Genomic DNA, 11,072 nt, shown 5'->3' on the forward strand with positions numbered 1-11,072 from the left:
CAATTGTCGCTCCTGTAAATAATCAAACAAGGCGTGTGCAGAACGATTTAAGGCTGAAATACACTACATGAGTTTTAAAATCTGTACAGATTTAAACACTAGGCATCATGCACTTGCCCACTTTGGTTAAAGAGAAAAACAGGGAGTCATACACTAAACAACTCAGGCTCATAAGTGCTTTTTGCACAAATATCTGTAAGGAATGGTTCCAGTTATATTTCCACTTGAGCTTGGTTCGGCACAGCACGATTACAAACCTTTCTCGGCCCGGAATTCTCAGCACGGTTGGCTAAATATGTCAACTCCGACTGCTCAAAATCTGACTGCCACAGACCTTCAACAACTATTGCCAACTCGTCCAGACTGCAAATTGCGGCAAAAATCTGAACAAATGTTGTGTAGTGAATTCCAGCCTTTAATAGTGGACAGTGAACAGTATTGAGGAGTGTATTTTGGAGGGGTGTGTATGTGGCCATGTAGACACACACCACCTGATACACTTGGAAAGTATTTGGCGAGAATTTGAAGTTTCCTCATGTCTGTTGTATAATAAATCAGTCTCTTTTACTTTAGATTGGCAACTCTCAGCTACATTCTGATGTCATACTGTAGTTCTAGGCCAGATTTTCCCTGTGACAAAAACATCTCTTCTCCCACAATACTGTGCGCACACAAACGCTTTTATATTTATATTTACACAGCATTCTTAAAAAATGAGCACACACCAGAGCCGTGTTTCATCTTGCATAACACTTTACTCATCTGAAAGGTAATGCCTCATTAGCGGTCATATTCTCTGCTGATTTCAAGGTCTTACAGATTCAATATTTCATATTCAGCTAGAAAATCTGTGTGAAAAAGCTCTGATGTACAACACTCCAGTCCTGTGCATGGATTGTTATTCTTTCCAGTGCCTTTTACACATGAATGGGTGAATTAGAAATATTTCCAAATCTTCCTCCCTATTTTGTCTAGCACGCAAAATGTATTTGCAGTAATAAGCGTTTATTCACAAAATAGGATCTGTATCGACGGTTCAGTTTATTTTGCACGTCGAAAAAAAATTGATTTAAAATGTAATTCTTGGCGGAGAGGGCCTAAAAAAAGAGGAGCTCGGAAAAGGAGTCTGCCGGGGCTTTTAAATTACCCCGAAGTGCAGCGCAGTGTGACGTCCAGACAGCCGCTGCGAGCTCTTCCCACAGACGTATTTTTGTGTGGCGGTAGAGCTGGGGGTATCTGCCGGGTGGCTGCTCCTCTCGCTCGCCCCGCTTGACGAACGACCCGCGAGAGGTAATAAAAACATCAAAACCTCGCAGGCTGCTAACCAAACAAAAAACACATCTGCAATAAAAGGAACAGTAGTTCACAGTGGGAGGCTCTACGAAAGGCTGAGAAGAGATGAAGCAACAGGGTCTTACACCGTCCGACCTTAACATGCTGCTGAAATGCGCACGCTGCGAAAAACGCTAACACTACTCTATCAGCATCAATCGTTTTATTTTCTTTTTTTTTCTCCTTTCATTTGTTTCTGTTAAAGTTTGAATTTTGAAGAAAATTATAATTTTGTCAATTTTGTCATGTACAGTATTTTAGTCCGTTTTACTCTGACTTAGATGCTAAAATTGTATCTAATTTTAGTTGTTAAAAATTTAATTTCAGTTAGAAAGAGCAAAATTATACCAAATATTCAAATATTTTATTAATTATTTACATTTTATTAATGTTTAAAGTATAATTCAACCAAAAAAATGTTTGTCATCATTTACTCAACCTCACCCCCTCATACAATACAAGTCAGTGCATGGGGTCCAATGTTGTTTGGACACCAACATATCAGCATATATTCTTAATATATTCAGAAGGAAGTAAGTCATACAGGTTTGGAATGACATGAGCATGAGTACATATTTGGGTGAACTATCCCTTTAAGAAAAACCTGAGCTCCTGAAATAACATAATGAGTACACTTTTGTAATGCAATGCTTGTTGTTACAAAATGAGCATATTCACGATGCAACATGATAGGATGTAACTTATTTCAAGTTTACTTGTGTATTTGCGTCATTTTGTGCAGATGCAAATGAAGTTACATTTATGGTGTGTATACCTTTAAAGTTTGCGATTAGTATCAAATAAATTCAGTCTTAGTGGGCATAAGAGACTTCATTTAAAAACATTAGAATATCGTTCCAACCCCAAACTTTTGAAAGGTAGTGTGTCTCTTATTAATCTCATTTCTGTATGCATTTGGGTGAATTAATTAACTTGATACCAAAGCGCTTCATTTTTCAAAAGCCTTAATTTAACTTAATTTTAAGTTTATTCGGTGTCAAGCAGGTCAATTCCTGAAAATATTGTCTACTATTGGATAGTTTTAGACAGTCATATATTCCTTCAGATTTTCTTGAAAAAACAAATAAACATTAATGCAGTGTTAATATAGTGTTGTGTTATTTTCTCATATCCCATTTCTTGTAACAGTAAAAATTGTTTAAATAATTGTCATGAAGCGCATATTTGGTCTCAGCTTCGTTATCGTCGTGAAATAGAAAAATAAACTTTAAAAAAACCAAATTGATTAGTTAATCTGTAGATAAGAAGCCTTTAGTTTCATCATTTTGCAGAAAGTATTCTGTAAGATGGTGTATGTGAGCTGAAGAAAGGGTTGCGGTTTTTATCAAGCACAGATAAACAGTGGTTTGCCTGCTGCGGCCCGCCGTTCCACACTCGCTCATGGATATGATATCCGTGGTGGTGGAATTCAGCAGCCGCATCTGTCACAGGCTTGACTAAGAGTGATTACACTTGCGTATCGCTTTGCATGTGTGATCGCAACAGTGTGTGTGATGGCAAAGGCAAGACGTTTGTTGATCAAGATTTGGCTATGGGTGGTTGGCTGCACTCCTGACTATTGACAGATGTAGACGGACAAGATTTTGGAGGGTGAGGCAGAGATGGTTGTTGTATGTGTGTAAAGATTACTGTAAATCAAGCATGGCTGTCTGTGCATGCTGTTGGAGACGTGCTGACAGCACTCACTGGTGGATCTCCACATCTCTTCACGTTCAATCCCTACATTCCTATCGCTCCTCTCAATTAAACAGCCCTCCCTCCTACTACCCATCCTGCACCACACCAGGCTCTGTGCTTCAGGTATCCAGCATCTGTCAGCACTCAACTGCCCTATCAAGGGGTGTTTTGGAATGAGGAAGCAGGATGCTTTGGAAATTCCTTCGCTTTCATCAATAATATTAGCTATTGATTTCCCTTTTTTCATGCTCTTGTGCCAACATGTTTTCTGGTCAGGTGTCCACTAGGTGTAATGCCCAATTGAGAGGTGCATGTTACAAAAAAACGTCATTAAAAGCGAAAGGGGTGTGTTGTAAAACGCTGTCGCCAGAAAATGCAAACACACCCCTCATCTGTACTGGATTGTCAGGCTCAAGTGGACAAGTGATGATAACTGGTTTCAGTGGATCAGTGTGAAGTCAGTTGACTCTGCCAAGTCCATACTGGAGAAAGCAACATACTGCGCTTTGAACATCCCGTTTAGTTGCTGCCAAAAATCGATCGCACTTAGCTTTTTAATTGAATTTACGATAATAAAAAAAGATGACCAACGAATTTTAAGATTCTTACATGTTTTGTTTGTCAAAATAATATTCATAAACAAACCCAACTTTAATGAAGCCTAAATTCAATCGCCAGAAGGAAAAAGCTAAAGTTAGGCTTTAAAGTACTACACCATGTATGCATAACTTCAACGCCACCAACACTAAGCTTCGGACAACTTTCCGTCTTTATTTAAAATCTACAAGTTGGAAAGTTTGAGTTCGAATAGTGTGTAAGAGCCTGAGTATAAACACAATGGGGGTGTGGAAGCAGACTAGTGAGTAGATGAAGTCCCATTTAGCCACTTGTTAGCAGCCGTCTTTTTCAAGACATAAAACATTGTGAACCATTGACTTTGGGACGATTGAACTAGAAGTGCAAAAATTCTATTTCATTTCTGGGTTTTAGGACTCATTCCTGTGACGCTCTATTGGTCTTGATGTAGTATAACCAAGTAAATGTGTTGTCCTCCAGTCCACCATTGGGCCTAAGGCTTTTGAGGTTTGTTTTTGGTTAATCATCAACAGGACAAGCGTATGTGTGTACATTGCGTGCATAGATGACCGTTTGCTATGTATACCCCATCAGGAATCAATAATCCAACAGAGAAATGAAGGATAGTTCATAAAGACTGACCTCTTTGATGTCTGTAAGTTCATTGTAGAGGATCTAAACCCATGGAGAATGGATTCCATAAATGAAAGCTAATGATATGACATTTCTCAGACTCTAAAGGCTATGTTTGGTATGAATGCTTCCATATTGCATTTGAACGAGATTGAGTATGGGGTAGACACACCATTTAAATTCTACATTTGTGTGAAAAGCGATAGCCAGCCGTGCTAATTTAGCAAGACTTTTGGAGTAAACAAAAGAACTTCTGTTTTTAAACACCCTGGAATAGTGAAAGTTGTAGGAAAATTCAGTTCATACGATTATCATTCAAAAACGAAAGTGTGGCAATCTGTAAATCATGGTTTTCTAATGGTTATTTCATGATACAGGCTTTGCAGCTCACTTTATAAACACCCATTTACCTTTTTTATCGCTTTGCTGTGACCTCTTAATTAAATTAATGTATTTTCCTGACACAAACTATGGGAAGCATAACAAACACAGATAGACACATTAACCCATCATTATCAACTCTGTAATATGGACCAGATGGGCGTTTAGTTCAGGCATACCAACCTCGGCTCGGAGCAATTCATCTTTCTCCCCCGTCCCTCTTGGCCACAGCACGCAAACTTGTCTTTCTCCTTTTCCCTTTGTGGGAAAGTTTCTGCTCACAAGTGACATCATTACCATTCTACAAAGTTTTGATTTGGACTATAATGTGAGTTGATTTCAGATATGAACAAAAGAAATGCTAGAGTCTTGTTTTTGCTTCTCTGTTAAAGAATAATGTTAGGGACGGTTTTCCCGGGGCATTCTTCTATCCGCTTGGGCCAGGAATACCTGACTGGCTTATATCTTCCACATGCAGGAGTGACTGGCTCTGATTTTCCAGGCAGAAACAGGAGCACGCCGACAAATTCTTCACTGTCTTCTCCCGCATGAGAGCCATTAGTCTCTCTGGACACCGCTTATGAAGTCAATTTTACGCTGTCCAGTTCGATTCCAGCTTCGGGACCAGATGCCTCCCGTGGAGAGACGGCTCATACGCTCGCGCACACACACTTAGCACACGTGTGCTCTTTTCTCCAAATATCTTGAACGTCCTCAAAGGAGAGGGGCCGCAGATAATGAGCTCTCGGTAATTCTTTATAATACGTCACATTGTTGCCCATTACCGAGATTTATCTGGTCTCCTGGCCACTGTAGATCACAGAGAGCAAGGGAAGGTAATCTTTAGCCAGAGTTTGCTTCCCTTGCACTGTTGACCAGACCTTTCAATGCAAATGTAATTCACCAGAGACTGTTAAAACAACAAGGCCTTCACAAACAAAGATTTCAGCGAAAACAGTCCTTGCAAGGTGACAAAGGTAACTCACCCCACCTCCAACGCCTCATGCTCCAAACTAAATAGCCATGTGCGTAGCGTTTTGCTCGTGCTCGAATGTTTTCCGGCCGATGATTGAGGTGCTGGAGTCGCGCACAGATTTCCTCTGCCAGGTTCAACAGCAATTTAGCCGTTCATTTGCGGCTCAATCATCAGATCAGCCAAAGGTGGCTGGTGGGGAATTTCTCTCGCTCTCTCCCCCATTCTTTTTACGGATCTAAATTTGCTCTTGCTCAGGTCATTAAACAACAAGCTCATTTGTTTCTGGTAAATAGTTTATGCTTTGTGCATTTCAACTCTAACCCTTTCTACCCGCCTGAGATGGAAAAGCGTTAATGGTGACAATTAGCGAGATTCATTTCGCATTGATATTCAATTCACTTTCTTGGCATCATGATGAAATCGTAGGGATTCCAACAGGGCCGTTTGTTAATTAAAGCAGCACTAATTAAGATTTTTTACCTTAAAATAATGTTTCCAAAATCGTTTCAGTGGTTCATCAAGTCGTGACATGGTGAAATGCACTTATGCCACAGCTTTCCGGTCCTTTATCTGATATATCCACGCTATGTAAGATTGCCAGATCGGGTCGCGTTTCTGTAGTTCTAATGAGACATAAGAAAACTACTAATTTGACTTGCTTTATGGCAAGCGTTACAATTGCTACAATTCCTCGTTTGTGATGTAGCAATACATCATACTTTCGTAAAATCATGCATCATACTCTACCTTGTCTGTGGCCATTGTTGATTCCAAAGCCGGTGCTGGATAAACAGAGAGCATGTGCGTGCGCGTGCGACAGTAGGCTGCGGTAGGCTAAATTATTTACGACAGCGGTAATGGACAATTCCGCTTCAAACCCGTAGGGCGACCACAGAGGAAAAGTTACTTGGTGCTGCTTTAAAGTGCTGCATTTGTCTATTGCGGCTCATTTGGATTAATGTCTGACTTGTGTTCCCTTACAGATGCACGACTCCGTTCAGATGACCAATCCTGGGGTCTCCCAGCTGCGTATCCGTGCTGATGGCAAGATCCTAGCAACGGCGGGCTGGGACAACAAAATCAGAGTGTTTGGCTTGAAGAAACTGAAGCCACTGGCTGTTCTGCAACATCATACTGACATGGTGAATAGTGTGGCCTTCTCTGACCATCAGGACCCCCCACAGAGACTTTTGGCCACAGGGTCCAAGGACCGGCGGATCAGTGTGTGGTCTATATATAGCGAAAGTTGAGTTTAAAAGACAGAGGCCCACTTTTCCATTTCCTTCAAACTGATTGTTGCCAATTACTCTGACTTTATTTACATACTTGAACGTGGTGCTAATATATTTTTCTTTGAAATGGTGAAATGCCTAAATTAGTGTCTGACTGCCATTCTGAGGCGGAGCTTCAACACCATCACATTTTGAAAGATGTTCAGCAATGTTTGAGTTCCTGTTGGTGAAATGCTCAAGCAAAAGCAGCTAATATAAACACACTCCATCACCTTGTTTTGTTGCAGTTCGTCACAATGGCAAATAGTTATTTAAACGCGTTTTATTGTCAAAGGCAGAGCTTAAACCGTTCTCTCCGATATGTTTGCTTTACCCCAGGTTGATGTGCTTCAGTAGGCGTATTTGCTCTTGAAGTCGCACCTGAGCGGCAAAGTAATCCAGCGCTGTTTTTCTAAATCTGCCTCTAAGTTTAAGATTGCCCTCTGGACTGACCTGCATACATCACACAAGGTTAATCACAAGGGCTCAGGCTTCGCAGACAGGCCTGTTTGTTAGAAAGATTCATTGAGCAAGTTTCGTTTCGTTCTTCCTTTAAGCTCATGAGCTAATGAAGACGGCTCTATTTTCAGCCTAAAGACAAGGCTGACCTCTGTGTTCGGATGTGGCTAAAAGACAAACTAGTTGTTTTTGTATTTATTGCTCTTGCTCTGCGAAAACTGGACGGCTCACTCAGCAAAGTAGTTTGCACTTTTTGTTTTCGTGTGTGCGTGTGTGTGCGTGTGTGTGCGTGTGCGTGTGTGCGTGCGTGTGTGCGTGTGTGTGTGCGTGTGTGTGTGCGTGTGTGTGTACGTGTGTGTGTGTGTGCGTGTGTGTGTGTGTGTGTGTGTGTGTGTGTGTGTGTGTGTGTGTGTGTGTGTGTGTGTGTGTGTGTGTGTGTGTGTGTGTGTGTGTGTGTGTGTGTGTGTGTGTGTGTGTGTGTGTGTGTGTGTGTGTGTGTGTGTGTGTGTGTGTGTGTGAGAGAGAGAGAGAGAGAAGACTTGAGGTAACACATCAGGAAAACTGATATCTAGTATTTTTTTACACTATTTGTAAATTAGGTTCTTAAAGTGATAGTTAACCCAAAAATGAAAATTGTCAACATTTATCCACCCTCAAGTTGTTCCAAACCTGTATGGATTTCTTCTGAACACAAAAGAAGATATTTTGAAGAATGTCAGTAGCCAAACAGTTGATGGGACCCCATTGACTTCCATAGTATTTTCCCCATACTATGGACTGTCAATGAGATCCATCAACTTTTTGGTTTTCATTTTTTAAATAAATTTTAAGTAGGCATAACCCATTCCAACCAACTAAAGTATAACCGATAGCCAATTCTTATTCAGATCCAGTTCCATTAAAAATATATATTTTAATCCCTTTTGATTTTGTTACCAATTTTCAAGTTAATGACTCTTATGAACTGATTCTTTTTGGATGAATCAAACATGACCAGTCTAGTTTGATTCCCTAATTAATGACTTTTTAATGATTTACTGTGAAAAGTCCTTAAAAGTTATTTTTTTAAGATATCTAATTGATTCGATTTCTTATTTGTTATACATGTTTTTGTTGAAATCTGAAGTAATTATTTGTTAACTCTGGCTATACTGAAGACAGTAAATGCGATACATATTGCATTACTTTCTCCCAAATGTTTCTTCCTGGAAAAAAAAGTAAAGAATCATTATTAGAACAGTTAAACAACTTGAATTATCACTCGGAACCAGAATCAATGCAATCCTTACGATTACCATTTCTATTCTACACTGTTCTTCATTGAAAAAATTAATAAAGATTCAAACAAAAACTGTTGGTTTTCATATTTAGGCGATAAACATGGTATTTGGAAACTCAACTGATTATTTAAAGCAGACATGAATAATTAGTTGACTAACATGCAGAGAGGTTGAAGGTGAATATTTTTGTCAGCGTATATAATAATAGCGGTAATAATAGCCATCCATGGTACTAAGCTAAGTGGGATTTCATGCGTCTCAGAGCGATGGCGGTGGAACTTCAAACGGCCCACAGCCGTTCTGCCCCATAAAGCACGTGTCTCTAGGGACGTACCCAGACTGGAATATCTCATCAGACGGTACAGGAAGCTCGGGGAACTTGGAGGCCATCCTTTTAAAGGAAAAACAACAGCGGGCGAGTCGCCGGTTGGAGAGGAAGACAAAACAGTTCATTTCACAGTCCGACTGGTCATTAGCCTTCTCCTTGTCATCTGTGGACCCTCACGCACCTTTGTCCATGACCTCTGTAGAGCTTGTCCGATTGGTAATCACTTCCTACTTTTGTAGACTTGGTGGGGGGGCACAACAAAGCCATGCCAGGGGTGCCTTCCATCCGTTCTGTGAATAAGCACATGAGCGTCTATTGCTGGAGATTTCAGCTTATACCTCCCAAGTCAATAATAGATCACTTAAGCAGTCGGTATAAGCAGAACCTCGACATGGGCCACTGACAAAAACCTGCGGCTCACTGAACAACAGACACACGCCTGTCTATAGCATGAGGGTCAGAGGTCACCTGACCATTCTACGCCAGCTTAAACAAACTCATAGTCCCCCATAACAGACTCTACATGGCATGTTTTGCTGTTTTAAAGATACTCTGGGTTCTTAGGTAAGACTGGATGAATGGATGTTAGTTTTTGGAAACAAATAATAATCCCAGGTAATCACAGTCTGAGGAAATGGCCCTTTGAATGAGAGAAACTCAACACAGGTTGTGTTATAGTAAATTATTTATGAGTTGGCAAACTCAATCGGAATGAAAGGATTTCTGTTGTCTGAGATAAGCAAGGGGTGGTTTGTTTTTATATGCAGCGTTGACAAATGGAACACAAATTTGCTGGGGGAAAAACGCGGGAAAATGTGAAACACGTGCATGGCTGTAGGTAAACATCTTTGCAGGGTTGGTCCACCTTAATTTTTTTTGTTTTTTTTTGTTTTTGGAAGAGCGGTTTTTTGACGTGCCAAGCCAGAAATGTTCACAAAAGATAGGCTTGTCACAACAGATGTTCCAGATTCGACCCTGTGTCAGATGATTACCAGTTCTTTTTTTCTTTAGCCCATATAGTGTGCTGTTTCTTTAGTTTTTAGTTGGCCGCGTGATAAGAAATGTCCATGTGCGGTGAGTTACACCCTTGCAGGCTTTCAGCATGGACTCATATATAAAACAACAATTATACAATAAAATGTATTTGCATTTTTCTACTAACGTTTCTAATCAGTTGATTCATTGCGTCTCTCCGTACACAAAAGATTGATTTGGACAATAGCCTATAGTTACAAGTGCATGATGAATCCAGAACATGGCAAAAGACAAAGGTAGCCTACAGTTAAATGAGAAACTGGGTCAACATAAATTTGGCATAATGCAATAATGTTTATCGGGAAATTAAGCATGTTTTATTTAGGCTAGATGCTAAGAGTCCTTGCGCCAGAAAAGGTTAGAAAACATGGAAAGTGCAAATATAGGCTCTCGCGCTTTAGGATTTTTATATAGATTTCTATGTTTTCATATACTGCCTTTTTAAGCAGGCGTCACTTTTGTAATATTGTTTAATATTCAGTGCTGTAGGCTACAACGTGGCCTATGTCATTTTTTTTATCTCCGCGCGTCGTGAGATGGATAATATAATTCGATAATGCTATCGAAGTTAAGAGCGTGACTGTAGCCTAAATAGGCCTTCCTTCTATTTTTACGTTGGCTTTTACTTAATTTATTTGTGTCTTTGCATGGAAATAATCCCAGTTTAAAAAAAATAATGAAAAAAAAGTTATTATTCAATTAATTAAGATAGGCCTACTGGATTTAAGTTTATTATAATATTTTTGTAAACCACTTTTTGCCGATTTTCTAATTTAAATAGTTATTTTAAATTGTCCATTTGTATAAACGCACTGTTATTTATATGCCGAATAGGCATAATTATTAACCTTGGCCTCAATATCCAGCAATTTAGCAATTTTACTTCTTTTTTTTAAATAGCAATGTTGACTTTGTAGCATTAAGATGCCGAACGCGTGTGCACACAGGATAATAACTCGTGTGTGTGTCTGTGTGTGTGTTTGAAGCCCATGTATTTCCTCTAGGGTCAAACAATATTTCCATGCTGAACTTAGCACGCATCATGTTTAAACTTCAAAGACGGATACAATTTTCGGTGCATTCAACCCATAAATAATGAGCAT

General features: G+C 39.8%; 1 protein-coding gene across 4 annotated transcripts in view; it reads left to right on the forward strand.

The window, feature by feature from the left end:
• The window catches only part of gnb1l (guanine nucleotide binding protein (G protein), beta polypeptide 1-like), a 29,114-nt gene extending 20,437 nt beyond the window's left edge, over window positions 1-8,677 (forward strand). For 3 of the 4 annotated variants that reach the window (XM_077241558.1, XM_077241556.1, XM_077241557.1), the window contains one exon: window positions 6,580-8,677. In XM_077241558.1, the coding sequence (XP_077097673.1) occupies window positions 6,580-6,846 (267 nt within the window). In that variant the 3' untranslated portion in view covers window positions 6,847-8,677. The remainder of the gene's footprint in view (window positions 1-6,579) is intronic. The other variant, XR_013206881.1, reaches the window with a different exon arrangement.
• The last annotated feature ends 2,395 nt before the right edge of the window (window positions 8,678-11,072 follow it).

Source organism: Siphateles boraxobius, unplaced genomic scaffold (assembly GCF_051911475.1).
Source record: "Siphateles boraxobius isolate OS27281-9 unplaced genomic scaffold, OSU_SipBor_1 24, whole genome shotgun sequence".
Lineage (NCBI taxonomy): Eukaryota > Metazoa > Chordata > Actinopteri > Cypriniformes > Leuciscidae > Siphateles > Siphateles boraxobius.